This window comes from Eleutherodactylus coqui, chromosome 13 (genome assembly GCF_035609145.1).
Source record: "Eleutherodactylus coqui strain aEleCoq1 chromosome 13, aEleCoq1.hap1, whole genome shotgun sequence".
NCBI lineage: Eukaryota > Metazoa > Chordata > Amphibia > Anura > Eleutherodactylidae > Eleutherodactylus > Eleutherodactylus coqui.
In genome coordinates, this window is record NC_089849.1 from 65,400,156 (window position 1) to 65,420,187 (window position 20,032).

The 20,032-nt window shown below is 47.4% G+C and overlaps 1 protein-coding gene across 1 annotated transcript in view; it reads left to right on the plus strand.

Moving 5' to 3' along the window:
- Positions 1–14,967: 14,967 nt before the first annotated feature.
- The window catches only part of LOC136587578 (uncharacterized), a 29,664-nt gene continuing 24,599 nt past the window's right edge, over positions 14,968–20,032 (plus strand). Inside the window, exon 1 of the mRNA XM_066586256.1 lies at positions 14,968–15,075. Coding sequence (XP_066442353.1) covers positions 15,012–15,075 — 64 coding nt within the window. The 5' untranslated portion in view covers positions 14,968–15,011. The remainder of the gene's footprint in view (positions 15,076–20,032) is intronic.

Sequence of the window (20,032 nt, forward strand, 5' to 3'; positions counted from 1 at the left end):
ACTTGAGATGCAGCCCAACATGTAGCCCCTCGCCTGCCCTATCCATTTCTGTGTCGTTCCCATCACTTTCTTGAATTGCCCAGATTTTCACAAATGAAAACCTTAGCGAGCATCGGCGATATACAAAAATGCTCGGGTCGCCCATTGACTTCAATGGGGTTCGTTACTCGAAACGAACCCTCGAGCATCGCGAAAAGTTCGTCTCGAGTAACGAGCACCCGAGCATTTTGGTGCTCGCTCATCTCTATTCTTGACCATATTTGTGTTTCCCTTGTTTGGGTGATATAATACATGTATATATTGGTCCATTGTGGACGCTAATTACACCGTGGTTTGACGTGTTGTTGATATCTGTGAGGGACTCAAACTTTCACCCTGGGTTGAACTTAACAATACCAAACATATAAGTTCCCACCCAACAAAAAAGGGTCATATGCTGTGTTATTACCCCCAACTTGATTGCCCTTGAAAGGGTACCATGTAACACTATGTTGTAATGTGCTAGTGACGACAGCTTGAATGGGCGCCATTGAGAAATGCAAGTTATTTCCTCCACCAGTTGGACATGAGGGGTTTTACCAGCCATACCTTTGAAAATCAGCTGATAACCTGGGAAGCTACTTTGGGAACTGGGAAACCCATTTACTGGCCTATAGATGCAAACATAAAATATAATTGTTCTGGAATGAAGTTTTGTTTTAGTAAGCGATATTCACTAAAGCTAACTTATTAGTTTGTAAATTGATAATTATGCTGCTACATTTTTGTATTTCTTAAATTAATAGATAGTGTGAATGTTTGAAAGAGAAAACATGAAGATAACAAAGAGCCGTACAACTATAATGGATTATAAAACAGGAGAATTATTTCAGAATAATAACACAACAGCATATCTATTAATAATAGCTTATAGCCTAAGCAGTTGAATTATTGCAACAATGGGTGCATGGATAAAGCACATTCTCTGATGTAAATCCAATTTGCAACTATCAGTGGAAAAAACTGAACATTTTCTAGGTTAATTTTCTTTTGAAATAATGTTAAGATAAATGAAAGAAAACCGTTCTTTCCTCTCCTGCATGCCACAATCCAATCACAGTAGGATATATCAGGCTGCATTAAATACTTTTTAAGAAGATATTCTGTTAGGTCCTAGCAAATGAAGGACAAAATCTATAACCAGCTAAGACGAAGCTTGACTACATGAAGCTTACTGTGTAGAGATGAGCAAGTATACTCGCTAAGGCACATTACTCGAGCGAGTAGTGCCTTAGCCGAGTATCTCCCCGCTCGTCTCTAAAGATTCGGGGGCCGGCGGGGGGTGGGTAGTGGCGGGGGAGAGCGGGGAGAACGGAGGGGAGATCTCTCTCTCCCCCCCGCCCCGCAACTCACCTGTCACCCGTGCCGGCCCCCGAACCTTTAGAGACGAGCGGGGAGATACTCGGCTAAGGCACTACTCGCTCGAGTAATGTGCCTTAGCGAGTATACTCGCTCATCTCTATTAGTGTGAAAGTTTAATTTGGGAACTTTACTTTGATTTTTAGATAATGCTGTCTTTTGCTAACCATGGTGTGCTCTATCTTACATGACTTTTTTATCCTATTAAATTTAATGAGAAGGGAATCCACATATAGTAACATTGTAATGTTTCATGCACAAACTTTATTAGACAAATTGTTTTGGATAACCCACAGAACTGTAGGGATTCCGTGTGTCATGATGCACGGTTCCATGCGGGTGATTTGTGGTGGAGAGAAGAGCCTGACACTGAATTACTTCTTCTGCTTCCTGACACATAGGGTTTTTCTCTTAGAAGAGATTTTTCCAGCTCCTACTGAGCGCTACTGTAGGTGTATAAATTCATTTGCATTGCACTCCTCCTAGTGCAGGCAGTCAGAGCTTTATCATTTATTATTGTTAGTGTAAATATCGCTAATTGGTATGTTTTCAGGTTTCCAAATTCAGTTAATTCATGCTCAAGCATCAAGGAAGTTTGCATATCACACACACATTGGATGTGATTGGAATTCATCTTTTTATTTAATTAGCAAGTAGAAATATATATACAAAGACATTTAAAATGAGGCTAGAACATGCCTCACTTGTAGGAATTATAATATATTATAATTCATTTATTATCATTTGTTATTAAAACACAACGAGAATAATGACATCTTAGTTAGAGGCAGGGCTTCTTTCAGGTCGATTGGAACTATTTCTCATGAGAGTTCTGTAAAATGGCCTTAAAGATAGCCTAGCATTCTTATAAAAGAACAGTAATATGAGCTAAAAAAGGCAGTGAAGAGCTGTAAGAAGAGCCGGTAGCAAAACACAAAAATGGAGGACAGGAAATCTTATAGTTTCTTTCACATTCTATACAGTTTTCTGTGAGGGCTTTATCAATGCTTTTATGCAGTTTTCTTGATGAAGGTAAGGTATATGGGTAAACTTTGGAAGTATGCTTACTATATTGATCCAGAGGAGGTTTAAAAACCCATAAGGCATAAACCTATTTATCTGAAAAATTAAAAAAATATCCCACCTGGTCCCAAGTGGGGATCAGACTGGATTATCACTCCAAACAAAAATTGTATATGTTTACGTGAGTGTTCATATTTTGTTCTCAGAAATCAGCTAATCCCTTTTCTTAAGCCATCATGTGTTACTGCTATAACCAGCTTCAGAGGTAGACTATTTTTTAGATTTCTGACTGCAGCACTGTAGATAACCAATATATTTTTCCATTACTTTTTTTTTAACATAAGAGAAGCACTCAAGCATTTTTATTGTCTATGAAGTGCAACACAGACTATTATCAAAATAATAACTTAGATACTCTTTCTTCCCCTCTACTGTGGTTCTCGTATGTATCCAACATTTCCTATTACTCCTCTGGGTCTTCAGAGACAGAGTGGGCGGAGTCTTTTCACACTGCACTTGCTTTGCTCTGAGTCCTATATAAGGGCAGCAAGCGATAGATCACTGGCATAGAACCTGCCAACTCACACTGCATAGTCTCTGTAACTTCAGCCTATCTCTGAGATGCAACTTCAGCCTATCTCCCCTGCCTCCTATTTGTAATAGGTTTCTCCTTGTCAGCTCTTACGAGCAGTAAGCAAAGGAAAGAGTATGAAGCTGAATCTTATGCAAGGTTGTTTTAGGAGTGTGTGCAAACAAATCAAAAGATACAAGCTTACCACCTTTATCCACTATGTTTCCTTGAGTGCTTAGTTAGCTGCTGGTCTTGCAGTGAAGTAATCTCCCAAGAATCCAAACGAATTCAACACTGCCAAATAAAATCTTTAACTTCTATAATCTCAAATAATGTAACAGGGGGCTTCCTGATAGTTTGGGCTACCACCAAACTGCCTCATCTGTGATGTGCCTACACAGTGGAATTTCACATTACAGAGGCTAAGCCAACAGTAGAGAGCATAAAATGGACAGATAGTGTATGCTGTAGGCACTATATAGAGGTTAGGCACTTTGTGCCTGTGAAGTGGTTACAGATCAAGGATTTTTGTGCTGCTTTGACTTGCTTTGAGGAAGCAACAAAAAGTGGTCAGTTGTGAGGATGCACTAATCAATACTACTATTCTTGTCTGCCTGCTGGAGCAGATGCTACAGGAGCTCAAGGACCATGATGTGTTCTCACAGGAGGAGAAAGAGATACCATTCTCCTAAGTTTAAGGCCAGTCTACATTATTCAACACTATAGAGAGGGTAACCTGGGATGAAAAAAGGGGGCATCTTTTCCAACATGTTCTCCACTCATGAGAGAAATATGAAGGAGAAACAGCAGGAGGAGGAAGAAGAGGGGGATAATGTACGTTCAGAGTCAGGGGAGGGGGCTGTGCAAAGGACATTCCATGCATCACAAACCCTAGCTATTGTTTGTGGATTGCAGAACCAGCCAGATGACACTTTTAGGACTGACCCTGAGGAATGTGAAGCATCACCCTTAGGCACTTTGAGGCATATGAGTGGTTTTATGTTGTAGTACTTGCAGAAGGACCATTGCATAGCTCACATTAAGTCATCAGATCATTACTGGGTTGTCACCCTCCTTGATCCTTTCTACAAGGTCCAATGTGGATCCTCTGACCAGGCATGGATTTAATGTGACTTCTGCACCTCTATGGTGGATTCCACTGATTATTTACAGCACACCGTCAAGTTACAGTCACATATGCTTAAGCTTATATTTCTATCAAAGACCACAGTCTGCCCTCATGGTGGGGTTGGTGTCACATGGTGGTGAGATTCAAGATGGTGCAACAGCTGACAGATGGAGACAGAGGCTAGATTTTTGAATAAAAACAAACTTTACGAAATAGCACCCGGATGAATGCTCCCACTCCATAGGAGAGCACAGTACTTGAACGTTGCATACATTTTAACCAACATTCAACGTTAAGATTATGCATCAATGTCAGTCCAGCAAGACGATTCATAAAACTCTCATAAAACTTTCCACCTGTATCATAACTCTGCAAACTTCATTTCCGGAGGTTCGCGACACACACTAACATCACTATCTCAATGCACCATGGGTGTTGTTTGCACATCATACAGACCATAACTCATAATTTCAGAGCTCAAGCTACTGACAGACTCCCTGCACCGTAGGTGCATAAGGTACATGAAATATAGTTGGACTAAAGGTGGTAGATCACTTCCATTGCATAATGTCTGTACTTGCATAGCGCCACTGTGAAGTGTCTTGCCATCTGGGTACATAGGTGTCATTAACCCTCCCAAAACCAGCATACATATACTTAATCCCCACATCACCAGTGTACAACTCAACCCATAACAACTAGAGATGAGCGAGCACCAAAATACTCGGGTGCTCGTTACTCGGGATGAACTTTTCGCGATGCTCGAGGGTTTGTTTCGAATAACGAACCCCATTGAAGTCAATGGGTGACCCGAGCATTTTTGTATTTCGCCGATGCTCGCTAAGGTTTTCATGTGTGAAAATCTGGGCAATTCAAGAAAGTGATGGGAACGACACAGCAACGTATAGGGCAGGCGAGGGGCTACATGTTGGGCTGCATCTCAAGATCACAGGTCCCACTATTAAGCCACAATAGCGGCAAGAGTGGGCCCCCCCCCCCTCCCAAAAACTTTCACTTCTGAAAAGCCCTCATTAGCATGGCATACCTTTGCTAAGCACCACACTAGCTACAACAAAGCACAATCACTGCCTGGATGACACTCCGCTGCCACTTCTCCTGGGTTACATGCTGACCAACCCCCCCCCCCCCCCCCCCGCACGACGCAGTGTCCACAGCGCACAACAAACTGTCCCTGCGCAGCCTTCAGCTGCCCTCATGCCACACCACCCTCATGTCTATTTATAAGTGCGTCTGCCATGAGGAGGAACCGCAGGCACACACTGCAGAGGGGTTGGCACGGCTAGGCAGCGACCCTCTTTAAAAGTGGTGGGGCGATAGCCCACAATGCTGTACAGAAGCAATGAGAAATAGAATCCTGTGCCACCGCCATCAGGAGCTGCACACGTGGGCATAGCAATGGGGAACCTATGTGCCACACACTATTCATTCTGTCAAGGTGTCTGCATGCCCCAGTCAGACTGGTAATATGTACCTTAACAGTAACCACGTTGGTGGTAATGTGGTGGTGACTGCGGACCTAGTAGCGCTGTTTTATTTTGTTGGTTTTCGGAATGTGGCCCGGATTAAGTGGGCCGTGGCGGGGGGATGTTTTTGAGGCACTACGTGTCCTCTCCACGTGTCCGTGGTTATATGCACCTTAACAGTAACCGCGTTGGTGGTAATGTGGTGGTGACTGCGGACCTAGTAGCGCGGTTTTATTTTGTTGGTTTTCGGAATGTGGCCAGGATTAAGTGGGCCGTGGCGGGGGGATGGTGGGGGGGCTCTCTTGTAGTGTCGGTAAAGGTGAAATTCTTGGACTGCCACCAGACGAACCAATGCAAAGGCATTTGCCAAGAATGTTTTCCCTGTTGGAGGAGGAGGGGGATGTTTTTGAGGCACTACGTGTCCTCTCCACGTGTCCGTGGTTATATGCACCTTAACAGTAACCGCGTTGATGGGAAACGGCCTCGCCGCCATCATGTCTTTGGGAAGCCTCTGTTTCCACACCCCAGAGACATACCATTAGCAGCGGTATAGGCAGAGCCCATAATTCGTAACATTTCAGCCGTAGCATTAGGACAGGCCCCACTAACATATCACTAGCAGCATTATAGGAGGAGCGCAGTCTTCGTTCCATGTCAGCAATAGTAGCACTCAAGACAGGCCCCAGTAACAATTCCGAAGCAGCAGTATAGCGGGAGCGCAGTCTTCGTTCCATGTCAGTAATAGTAGCACTCAAGACAGGCCCCAGTAACAATTCCGAAGCAGCAGTATAGTGGGAGCGCAGTCTTCGTTCCATGTCAGTAATATTAGCACTCAAGACAGGCCCCAGTAACAATTCCGAAGCAGCAGTATAGCGGGAGCGCAGTCTTCGTTCCATGTCAGCAATAGTAGCACTCAAGACAGGCCCCAGTAACAATTCCGAAGCAGCAGTATAGTGGGAGCGCAGTCTTAGTTCCATTTCAGTAGCTGCAGTATAGCCAAGGCCCAAGTTACATTTATGTAGCTAAAGTGTAGGCCAACCCCACACACACTTCTGTACCATGAGTGCAGGCGAAGAACATACAAATTGCTATGATTACACTGTAGGTGAGGGCCCCAAAAAATTGGTGTACCAACAGTACTAATGTACCTCAGTAAAAATTGGCCATGCCCAACCAAGATGGTAGGTGAAACCCATTAATCGCTTTGGTTAATGTGGCTTAAGTGGTAACTAGGCCTGGAGGCAGCCCAGTTTAACGAAAAATTGGTTCAAGTTAAAGTTTCAATGCTTTTAAGAGCATTGAAACATACAAAAAGTGTTTAGAAAAATTAGATGAGTGAGCCTTGTGGCCCTAAGAAAAATTGCCCGTTCGGCGTGATTACGTGAGGTTTCATGAGGAGGAGCAGGAGGAGGAGGAGGAATATTAGACACAGATTGATGAAGCAGAAATGTCCCCGTTTTGGATGGTGAGAGAGAACGTAGCTTCCATCCGCGGGTGCAGCCTACGTATTGCTTACGTATCGCTGCTGTCCGCTGGTGGAGAAGAGAAGTCTGGGGAAATCCAGGCTTTGTTCATCTTGATGAGTGTTAGCCTGTCGGCTCTGTCGGTTGACAGGCGGGTACGCTTATCTGTGATGATTCCCCCAGCCGCACTAAACACCCTCTCCGACAAGGCGCTAGCCCCAGGACAAGCAAGCACCTCCAGGGCATACAGCGCTAGTTCAGGCCACGTGTCCAGCTTCGACACCCAGTAGTTGTAGGTGGCAGAGGCGTCACGGAGGACGGTCGTGCGATCCGCTACGTACTCCCTCACCATCCTTTTACAGTGCTCCCGCCGACTCAGCCTTGACTGAGGAGCGGTGACACAGTCTTGGTGGGGAGCCATAAAGCTGTCCAGGCCGTCCAAAGACTGTTGCACTGCCTGGGCTGTACATGCTGCTCGATCTCCGCACCTCCCCTGCTACCTGGCCCTCGGAACTGCGCCTTCTGCCACTAGCGCTGTCGGATGGGAATTTTACCATCAGCTTGTCCGCCAGGGTCCTGTGGTATAGCAACACTCTCGAACCCCTTTCCTCTTCGGGAATGAGACTGGGAAGGTTCTCCTTATAGCGTGGGTCGAGCAGTGTGTACACCCAGTAATCCGTAGTGGCCAGAATGCGTGCAACGCGAGGGTCACGAGAAAGGCATCCTAACATGAAGTCAGCCATGTGTGCCAGGGTACCCGTACGCAACACATGGCTGTCTTCACTAGGAAGATCACTTTCAGGATCCTCCTCCTCCTCCTCATCCTCCTCAGGCCATACACGCTGAAAGGATGACAGGCAAGCAGCAGGGGCACCGTCAGCAGTGGGCCAAGCTGTCTCTTCCCCCTCCTCCTCATCCTCCTCATGCTCCTCCTCCTGAATGCGCTGAGATATAGACAGGAGGGTGCTCTGACTATCCAGCGACATACTGTCTTCCCCCGCCTCCGTTTCCGAGCGCAAAGCGGCTGCCTTTATGGTTTGCAGGGAACTTCTCAAGATGCATAGCAGAGGAATGGTGACGCTAATGATTGCAGCATCGCCGCTCACCACCTGGGTAGACTGCTCAAAGTTTCCAAGGACCTGGCAGATGTCTGCCAACCAGGCCCACTCTTCTGAAAATAACTGAGGAGGCTGACTCCCACTGCGCCGCCCATGTTGGAGTTGGTATTCCACGATAGCTCTACGCTGCTCATAGAGCCTGGCCAACATGTGGAGCGTAGAGTTCCACCGTGTGGGCACGTCGCACAGCAGTCGGTGCACTGGCAGATTAAAGCAATGTTGCAGGGTGCGCAGGGTGGCAGCGTCCGTGTGGGACTTGCGGAAATGTGCGCAGAGCCGGTGCACCTTTACGAGCAGGTCTGACAAGCGTGGGTAGCTTTTCAGAAAGCGCTGAACCACCAAATTAAAGACGTGGGCCAGGCATGGCACGTGCGTGAGGCTGCCGAGCTGCAGAGCCGCCACCAGGTTACGGCCGTTGTCACACACGACCATGCCCGGTTGGAGGCTCAGCGGCGCAAGCCAGCGGTCGGTCTGCTGTGTCAGACCCTGCAGCAGTTCGTGGGCCGTGTGCCTCTTATCGCCTAAGCTGAGTAGTTTCAGCACGGCCTGCTGACGCTTGCCCACCGCTGTGCTGCCACGCCGCGCGACACCGACTGCTGGCGACGTCCTACTGCTGACACATCTAGATTGCGAGACAGAGGTTGAGGAGGAGGAGGAGGAGGAGGGTGCTTTAGTGGAGGAAGCATACACCGCCGAACATACCACCACCGAGCTGTGGCCCGCAATTCTGGGGGTGGGTAGGACGTGAGCGGTCCCAGGCTCTGACTCTATCCCAGCCTCCACTAAATTCACCCAATGTGCCGTCAGGGAGATGTAGTGGCCCTGCCCGCCTGTGCTTGTCCACGTGTCCGTAGTTAAGTGGACCTTGCCACTAACCGCATTGGTGAGGGCGCGTACAATGTTGCGGGAGACGTGGTCGTGCAGGGCTGGGACGGCACATCGGGAAAAGTAGTGGCGACTGGGAACTGAGTAGCGCGGGGCCGCCGCCGCCATCATAGCTTTGAAAGCCTCCGTTTCCACAGCCCTATACGGCAGCATCTCAAGGCTGATAAATTTGGCTATGTGGACGGTTAACGATTGAGCGTGCGGGTGCGTGGCGGCGTACTTGCGCTTGCACTCCAACACTTGCGCTAGCGACGGCTGGACTGTGCGGTGCGAGACATTGGTGGATGGGGCCGAGGACAGCGGAGGTGAGGGTGTGGGTGCAGGCCATAAGACGGTAGTGCCTGTATCCTGAGAGGGGGGTTGTATCTCAGTGGCAGGTTGGGGCACAGGGGGAGAGGCAGCGGTGCAAACCGGAGGCGGTGAACGGCCTTCGTCCCACCTTGTGGGGTGCTTGGCCATCATATGTCTGCGCATGCTGGTGGTGGTGAGGCTGTTGGTGGTGGCTCCCCGGCTGATCTTGGCGCGACAAAGGTTGCACACCACTGTTCGTCGGTCGTCAGGCGTCTCTGTGAAAAACTGCCAGACCTTAGAGCACCTCGGCCTCTGCAGGGTGGCATGGCGCGAGGGTGCGCTTTGGGAAACAGTTGGTGGATTATTCGGTCTGGCCTTGCCTCTACCCCTGGCCACCGTACTGCCTCTTGCAACCTGCCCTGCTGCTGCCCGTGCCTCCCCCTCTGAAGACCTGTCCTGTGTAGGCGTTGCACACCAGGTGGGGACAGTCACCTCATCGTCCTGCTGCTCTTCCTCCGAATCCTCTGTGCGCTCCTCCCTCGGACTTACTGCCCTTACTACTACCTCACTGCAAGACAACTGTGTCTCATCGTCATCGTCCTCCTCACCCACAGAAAGTTCTTGAGACAGTTGGCGGAAGTCCCCAGCCTCATCCCCCGGACCCCGGGAACTTTCCAATGGTTGTGCATCAGTGACGATAAACTCCTCTGGTGGGAGAGGAACCACTGCTGCCCAATCTGAGCAGGGGCCCGAGAACAGTTCCTGGGAGTCTTCCCGCTCCTGAGCATGTGTCATTGTAGTGGAGTGAGGAGGCTGGGAGGAAGGAGGAGCAGCAGACAGAGGATTCGGATTTGCAGCAGTGGACGGCGCAGAACTGTGGCTGGACGATAGGTTGCTCGAAGCACTTTCTGCCATCCAGGACAGGACCTGCTCACACTGCTCATTTTCTAATAAAGGTCTCCCGCGTGGACCCATTAATTGGGCGATGAATGTGGGGACGCCAGAAACGTGCCTCTCTCCTAATCGCGCAGCAGTCGGCTGCGACACACCTGGATCAGGAGCTCGGCCTGTGCCCACACCCTCACTTGGCTCTCCGCGTCCTCGGCCGCGTCCACGTCCTCTAGGCCTACCCCTACCCTTCAGCATGCTGTATTACCAGTGATTTGATTTCACAGGCAGGAAATTAATTGGCGCAAGCCTGCAGGCCAAATATAATTTTTTAACTTTTTTTAAAAAGGAAAGGCCCACTGCCTCTAGTGAATGAATAATAAGTTTAATAACTGTGTTGCGGCCCTGCAAAAGTGTCACAGAACTTTACTGTTGCAGAGTTATTAACTGTGGCAGAGCAGGTATTTCCCAGGCAGGAAAGAAATTGGCGCAAGGCTGCACTCAACCGTAGCTGGTTGCGTCTGATTTTTTTACGTTCTCCACGCAGCACACACGTACCCAGAGCCCTGACGGCTGTCAGAGGCAGGGCAAATATACTTTTTTCCCTTTTGTTTAAAAGGAAAGGCCCACTGTGCCTATTCAATGACTAATAACTGTGTTGTGGCCCTGCCTACACAATTCTGTGCCTGTAGTATCAATGCAGGGTGCAATGCTCTGCACCGCCGATTTTGAGAAGAAAAAAAAAAAGCAACACAGCTAACAGCAGCCTGCACAGTACTCCACACAGTTAAATGTGGCCCTAGAAAGGACCGTTGAAGTTCTTGAAGGCTACACTCACTCCTAACACTCTCCCTGCCTAAGCACCACTTCTGTCCCTAATGCCGGGTGCAATGCTCTGCACTGCCGATTTTGAGAAGAAAAAAACATTTCTCCACTGCTAACAGCAGCCTGCACACACGTAGATGTGGCCCTAAGAAGGACCGTTGGGGTTCTTGAAGCCTACACTCACTACAAACACTCTCCCTACAGCAACTCCAATAGAACAGCACTATCCCTCAGCTAACTCACAAGGCATGTGTGGCGAGCCGTGGGAGGGGCCGATTTTTATACTCGGGTGACATCAGATCTCCCCAGCCACTCACAGCAGGGGGGTGGTATAGGGCTTGAACGTCACAGGGGGACGTTGTAATGCCTTCCCTGTCTTTCAATTGGCCAGAAAAGCGCGCTAACGTCTCAGAGAGGAAACTAAAAGTAACCGGAACACCGCGTGGTGCTCGTTACGAGTAACGAGCATCCCGAACACCCTAATATTCGCACGAATATCAAGCTCGGACGAGTACGTTCGCTCATCTCTAATAACAACTTATCACGTCCGTTCATCATAGTCCACAAAATCAGTCAAGCATCTCTAGTGTGCACCCACTTAGTCATACGAGACCGGTCTCATGTGTCAGGCACCTTTTTCCTGAATTATATTGCCCTCTTCTAAGACTTAATCCCATGAGAGAAGGGAGCTTCCCTCTCCTTCCACATAATCTGTGTCTTTTATCCCTGGTCATCAGGCCCTCCTTTACGTCCGGTGGTTTGATGATGTGCCATGGCTCACTGGTCTCTTCTTGTGCTTTTCCCCCCAGCCTGGGGACAGCACACTGGACATTGCACTTACTAGCTGCCACCACATACTCTTTCGATGGCTTTTCTCTGCATTATCAAATTCTGTAACTGCTGGATCTCTCTTTTGCTACAGACCAGCACATGTACCTTGCAGGACCTGGCATTGGGGCGGGCTTAGCCCTGCACTAAGAGTTTATTTTCTGTGTGGTAACATGCTAGCCGTGTCACCGCCTGCATCATTATAGCGGCACAACCCCTCGTACAAGGCACCAACAAAATGGCACCAACAGTGCTTGCCACAACTCTCCTTCCCGCTCCCCAGCTGTGGCTCTGCTCTGGCTGGCAGAAGGAACCTCAGATCACAGTGCTTAACAGCCCTCCTCAGACTGGTCCTGGAAAGCGCCAGTTTCTTGTCTCCCTACTCCTCCTCCCAGGTACTGGCTAAAAGCAGCGGGGCTTTACATGTGGCCACTCAGTACAGCGGCACAGATGCTGCTATCTGCAACATGGTGTTGGCACTGCTGTTGTCCTTCTCCTACTTCTTCCATGTTTCCTTCTTCTCCTTCAACTTCCCTTCTCCTTTACACAAAACAAAATTATTTAAAACATACTAGCTCTAATGTCTCCACGAGCAGCAAACTCTGCCCTCAAGGCGGTAATGGGGCTGTTGCTGTTCTTCTCCTACTTCCACCATGTTTTCTCCTCCTACTACTACTACTACTTCCACTTTCCTCTTCCTCCAAAACAAAAATCGCACAAGAAAGAGCTATAGTTCCAATGCTTTTCCTTGGAGGAGGGTCGGTCATGTTCGGATCTTCTCTGCACCTGATATCATTTTTTATTCTTAAAAATGTAATGCATTGTAAAAAAAACAACATGCCTTGTCATAATTTTTGGTCCCGCAGACCCTATATGGTCCTTCTTTTGTTTTCAGTGACACCCCTGTGCTATAAGTGATATCCCCCACCCCCCATACCAATGTATACTATTTTTATTAATTTTTTTGATGAGCACAGTGTTCCCCAGAAGTGTTGCTGTATTTCCATGCAATTTGGGGGCACTTAGCTGCATTAGGGACCTTCTGTGAACCCGAATTTTACTCCCATTGACTTTAATTGGAATTGGGATAGGGCCCCCCTGATTCCTGAGTATTTTTTTAAAATTAGGCCGATCCCGACCTGAATCGAATTTCCAATAATCGCTCATCACTTCTAATTCTTCTAATAATCGCTCATCACTATTTCCAAGACCAAAGTCTAATTTTAATATAGTGATAAGTCATCACACAATACTATAGGGAGTACATAAATGACCTCTCTTCTTGATTTTCTGCTCTTCATAATGAAGAATCCACTGTGAACCATTTGTTTACAACCTGATCACTGGCTTCCTGTCTGCTGCTTCTACTACATTTCCCATAATCCCCCTTGGTTGTATATCTGTATATTATTCTCCTCCCACACCTCATAACTGCTATTCCCCGCCCACCACACACATGATCAGCTTGCTTCCCATTTTATACTGAGATGACAAACTCCCAGTGTGAAATCAGATGAAGTAATCTGAGCTGTTATGTGACATCAAGCTATATGTGTCACTTCCTATGCCAATACTGTGCCGCCCTGATACAGACCACTGTAACTCCTGTTCAGACTAAATATCTTCCATTTGGTCCAAATGTCATAATTATGAAGGTGAAGTGAAAGTAGCTGTAACATTAATTTGTATTTCCAAAACATTGAGTTGAGGAATTGCCTATAGCATTATCTAAAATATAGGTATTCACAAGCTTGGACTGGTGCACGGGGGAGTCGTAAGTGAATCCCCGGTGGGCCCTGAGCCAGGAATGGGTCCTTAGGCTTCACATGAATGGCGCACTGTGTATTGGGACTGGCCTATTTTGCACTTTACTGGCCAAGCTATTTTCTTAGTTTTTTGTATTGAAAGTGCTATAACTGTTTTATGTTTTTGCATAATAAAAATACTTAAAAATTGATTTTATGTCACTGCATTACAAGACCAAGCACATTTTTTATTTTTTCATTATCAGCTGTATAAAGACTAATGTATAACAACCTTTGATGCAGGGTCTCAGTGCATCAAGTCTGGCGGGAGCATGTGCTGTGAAGGGGAGAAGCTGTCTGCAGGATAGAATGGCTTCCCCATACACAGCACACCACCAGAGGAAAGAGCAGTGGAGGCAGAAGAAAAATAGTTCTGAGGATAGAGGTAGGGCTCAGAAGAAAGTACTCAACACCTGATGCACTGAGACCCCGACCGTACAATGGTTCTGGCTGGAGCAGATGCTGTGAAGAGGAGAAGCCATCTGCAGCACTGTAGAAAGAGTAGCAGAAGCAAAAGAGAGATAGTGCTGGGGCAGATGTGGGACATAGAAGAAAGTATTATGTGTGTAAGAGTCAATAAAATATAAAAAGCAGGCTTCATTACTAAAGTATTAGAATGGGAACAGCTGTGTCTATAGCTGCTCTAGAGAGAACAGTGCAGGCACAGCTGGAGGTCCCGCTTCTGCAGTGCAGTTAGATGAATATGGATTTCCCTAGCAATGTCGTCTAGCTCCAGAGCAGAAGAAGGGCGTTGAAGCAAAAATTGCCTATTCTGTACATGTTTTTCATTTAAATGACTGTTAGGCCACTATCACACATCCGTTTTTTACTGCGAGTATCGCAGCATTTTGAACACCACGTTATAATGCTCCCATTAATTTCAACAGGGCCAATTTTCAAGCCCTGGCTGCTCTATTTTACGGCAATTAACGCACCTCCTCACCCATCGCAATCCAAAAACGGCCGTAAAATCGCGCCGACCTTGTGTGTGAGAGCGGCCTTATAGCTTAATATTTGAGAAAAATTTTCAAAACATACAGATGCAAAGAAAAACCTCTGAAACCTAATACAAAACCTTAGTGTTATCTCAGAAACTGATACATTTTTTAATGTACCTTGATATTTAGAAGCAACTCAATTTCCTGTGTTCTATTTCTGAAGAGTAGAGGATACAGATTTTAAAGGTGGGACAAAAACGAAAGAGGAGGAGCGTCAGGTTTACATGTAAAGGAGTCGTGTATGTGGCTTTACCACAGAAAGCTCACAGTCACACTTTCATACGAGAGCTACAAGTTTAAAAGAAATGAGGCTGACAATCTTTCTTTCTCTCCTGTGCTGCAGCTTCGCTTTTGATCTTTGCGTTAAAGGTACTGTATCATATGTTACATTTACTGCTACTTTCAAGCTTATTTTAATTAATTTCTTGTATCAGTAATAGGCTGCAACATTGGTTGCTTAAAGGAGGCATGCCAGAATTGTAAGGTCTTCAGCTACTTATAGATATACACTGAATGGACACTTTATCATAGACAGCCACCCTTTCACTATTGCAGCTTACTGTAATTATATACATGACCCCGGGGTGCAACATAAAATCAAGTGGATTAAGTGAACAAGTTTTCTGTGGACTAGTATTAGCGTAAGTCCACCTTAGAATACTAAAATGAACTTGTGCGACACTGAACAAGGCCTGATCATTAGCACTTGGGGGGTTTTCTTATGCAATAGAGTCACAAATATATAGAAAATGGTATGATTGAGGAAGAATGTGCAGCGAAGATGGATAGTGTTAACATAAGGGGTCATAGGAGGATGTCAAGAATCATTCTGATAGGCAGTGTAAAGTAAAGCAAATTGTAGCCAAATATAATGCTGGTAAGCAGCTAAGTTCCTCTAGTTTTTTAGCACAATGGTTATTATAACAGCAGACAATTAGTTTGAGTGCAATCACTGCTTTAAAAAAAAGCAGAAAGACAAGACTTCAGTGGAAAAAAAAAGAGAATAAAAACTGGATTATTGGGCAGTGAACAAAAATCACCCGGTCAGATGATTTCAGATATCTGCAGCGTTATACAGATGAGAATTTGGCGCAAGCAGCAGGCTTATTTCCTCTTCCCATTGAAGACACATGCAGGTTTGGCTGAGCCAGTGAGTTTGTATATGGAGAACGGCGGGTGGTTAGAAGGAGTATGTGTCAGTCTCGACTGACAGCTATCTCAGGTATATGGGTAACTTTACAGAGGCAGCTCAGCTGCAGGCAGTGCGTTATTAAATGATAAGGCATACTGAATTTAAATGATTTGCACACAACTTTTCAAGATCAGAAAATCCCTTTTCTTGATAATTTGCCTGCCTGTGACCAGCTTCAGTCATCATTTACTGGAGTGTTAGAATGGGATGGCTCCTATCTGTTGCCAAGATTGCCAACCGCCCATAAAATCCCAGACAGTCTATATAGTAGGGGGCTTTTTGCTTGTGTTTATAATAATAAAGAAGTGTGATTATGTAGGTTATTGTAATGATCACAACAAATACTGCCAATGTGTTCACATCAGTGTCTAAGCTTAGATACATATGGCTTACAATTGTTATTTATTTACAAACAATTTTTAAGGATCAGAAACCCCCTTTTAATGACTATTATTATGTCTGTGACCACCTTTAGCCTGGGTTCACACAGGGCGGATTTGCCGCGGATTTGCCGCGGATTGCCGTTGCATATCCGCACTGCGGCAAAACCGCTGCGTTTGCAGTGCAATGCAGCACAAATGTGTTTTGGCAAAAAGCTGTTCTCACAGGACGGATTTTTTCCGCACAGCCGCAGTGCGGAAATACAACTGCAGCGCGGTTTTTCAAGACGCAGCATGTCCACTCTTCTGTCTTTTCCGCAGCGCTTTTTTGTCCATAGACCTCTATGGACGCAGCAAAATCCGCACCAAAATACGCTGCAAAAAGTTTAAAAAAGCGCTGCGGAAAAAACCGCTTGCGGATTTTTTCGAAAGAAAATACGCAAGCCAAAATTAACCTTTGAAGCGGTTTTGCCGCAGAAGCAGTTCTTCTGCAGCAAAACCGCAATGGAAAAACCGTGGCAAAACCGCAGCAAATCCTCCCTGTGTAAACCTAGCCTTAGGCTCGGTTCACACAGGGCGGATTTGCCGCAGAATTTCTGTGCAGAGAGTCCACACAGCAATTCCGCCCGCAACTCCTAATCTCGGAATTAGCCAGCAAAGTGGACAAGATTTTGCAAAAAACTCGTCCACACGCTGGAGCCAAGCCGCACAAAAACTGACATGCAGGACGGAATTCAATTCCGCAGCATGTCAATTCTTTTCTCGTTTACGCAGCGGTCTCTCTTCGTTTATGTTTTTTTTTCCCTGTGACATATAGGGCTATTTTTTAAATATCTTTTTGACTGACTTTTTTCAGTTTTTTAAGTTTTATTGGGAGTAAAATGCTAAAAATGATTTTTTTTTAAACATTTATAGTTTTTTTCTTTTAAAATAGTATATTTACACTAAAATAAAGTAAAGGAACAGGTTCGTCATTTTGTTTTGGATGTTTTTGATATATAATATGTATGGTTTTGGATTACAGGGCGCATACAGCGACGGTTTTGGTTGGCGTCGGCTTTGGGTTATTTTCTTTTTTATGTATATATTTCTATTTTATTTTGTAATTTTGTGTTACTTATTTCTGTAATTATTTTTTTCCCGGCGTCATCCTGACGGCAGACATGGAGGTTGCACCTTGACCTCGTAGGGACAGGAAGCAAGAGACTTTAAAAGGCTCCTCCCGTCTCCCATTCACCAGTGCTTCCTGTCCCTACAGGGACATGCAAGAGGAGCTCCCTCCAGGGAGCTGCAGGATGACAGCTGGGGGAACGGTCCATAGGGCTGTTTTCCCCCCTCACCCTTTTCCAAGGAGGCTGACTGGAGGGATTGACGGTCCACAGGGCTGCTTCCCTTCTCATCTCCCCTCCGGAGAGTCAGCGCGGTCCAGGAGCACGGCGGGCCACAGGTCTGACCGCCCGGGGTTCACCACCGCAACGGTCGGAGTGGCGGACCAGAGGTCCTTGAGTCCCCTCCTTCCTCCTCCAGCTCGGAGTTGTTTTTCAGCCGGGGAGAGCGGCGGGCCACAGGCTCAGATGCCTCTCTCCTCCAGGCATGCCGGCGCGGCCGCGCGCGGCGTCGGGGGGGCAGAGCCAATGACGCGGCGTGACGCGGTGACGTCAGACGCCGTCAGCTGACCCGGAACAGCGGGAGATTTGAAAATGGAGACCCCCCCGACAAGCTTCCACTGACAGCACACCTTCAGAGAAGGATTTATCTGTCTACCTGGTTCTGTCTGCGTTTCTGCATCATGACTACAAAGGAACCAGAGATGGAAGCCCTGCAAACTGTAAGTGTTACTTGTTGCAGGAATGTTATGCTCAGGGATTTAGCATTGTGTGGGGGTTTTCCCTTATGTGCATGCATGTATATTCTGCAGGACAGGGAATCCACTCGGTCTAAACAGGACCTAAAGAAAAAACACAGGAAAGGCGCTCTGTGTCTTTAAAAAAAAAAAAACTGGACGAGGCATATAAAAAAGCCGCTATGCCCCGATTGTACCTCCAAGATCCTTACGGATGAACAGGCTGCATTCAGGGAAGATATATCCCTGGTTAGAGAGGAGGTCCGGGCATCAATTTCCAGTCTCCCCCCCCCCCCCATCCCCCCCCTCCAGCTCAGCGGAAGGAAGGGCCGCTAAAAGGGCGAGCCACATACCGCTAACGAGCTCACAGTTTGAGCAATCCCGGGGCGACTTGTCAAATGGCGAACTCTTTGACCGTCCCCCTGACGCCAGGGATGAGAATAAAAAGTACTATTTCTCATCTGGGGACCTGGTTGACCTGATCAAAGCAGTCAGGGATACAAGGAAGGTCGAGGATGTGGTCGAGCCAGGGTCCGTACAGGACGCCGTGTCCGGCGGGCTCAGACCAAGGAACCGCACAGTGTTTCCGGTTAATGATACCCTGAAGAAAGCAATCACGTATGAGTGGGCTGCGCGTACAAACACCCCTATTTGTCCCGCGAATATAAAGAGAGACTCCGCTTTGCGGAGAAAGACGTGAGCATCTACGCACGGTCCGGGAGCACGGCGGGCCACAGGTCTGACCGCCCGGGGTTCACCACCGAAGCAGTCGGAGCGGCGGACCAGAGGTCCTTGGGTCCCCTCCTTCCCCTGCCACAGCTCGGCGCAGTGGTTTCAGCTGGGGAGAGCGGCGGGCCATAGGCTCAGATGCCTCTCTCCTCCAGGCATGCCGGTGCGGCCGCGCGCGGCGTCGGGCACAGGTGGCCATAATGGCCAAAAAGACAGCCCTGCCATTCAAGGACTCCTCTCATCTTAAAAACCCGATGGACAGGGTCGACGCCTTGATGAAACGGGCCTGGCAAACAACGGCCTATACGCTGAAGTCCAAGGTCGCAGCGACTTCTGTGGCAAGGTCGATGTTCCTCTGATTGGGGGAACTTGACGACCAGATTAAACAGAAGGCCTCTAGAGATGTGTTACTGGAATGCATGCCTCTACTTAGATCAGCAACAGGCGGTCTGGCTGAAAACATGGAAAGCAGATACGGCTTCCAAAGGAAGGCCGTGTAACATCTCTGTTTCATGGCCAGCACATGTTTGGCGCGGACTTGGAGGAGATCCTAAAAAGAGCTACCGACAGGACCCGCAGTTTCCCGGACCAAGCAAGAACGGGATTTCCCCACAAACCTCAGCCATCCTTCAAGCCATACCGAGGCAAAGGAAAGACGGGGTGCTGGTCCTACCCCAAAGGAGGCAGGAGTAAAACAAAAACAACCCCTTCCCCTGTAGGCGAGTACCAGGTGGGGGGCAGACTGTTGAGCTTTCCCAGCCCCCACGCGATCCCCCGCCCTGCAGGGTATCTTTAGAAACGAAATTTTTAAGGTGCTACAGATGGGGGCGGTAGTCCAGGTCCCCGCAGTAGAACAGGGCTTGGGGTTCTACCCCTATTTCTGATCAAAAAACCGAACGACAGTTTCGGATGATCCTTAATCTGAAGGGCCTGAACAGGTTGATTACCTACAAAAGGTTTAACCATCAGGTCTGCAGTAACTCTGATCAAAAGAGGGGACTTTATGAGTACCGTAGATCTAAAGGACGCGTACTACCACATCCCAGTCCTGTCGGAACATCACAAGTACCTGCGGTTTGCCATCAGGATGGGCAGCCGTGTACACCATTTTCAATTCCAGTGCCTACCCCTCAGAATTTCAACGGCACCCAGGATATTCTCTAAAATAGCGGCAGAGATGGT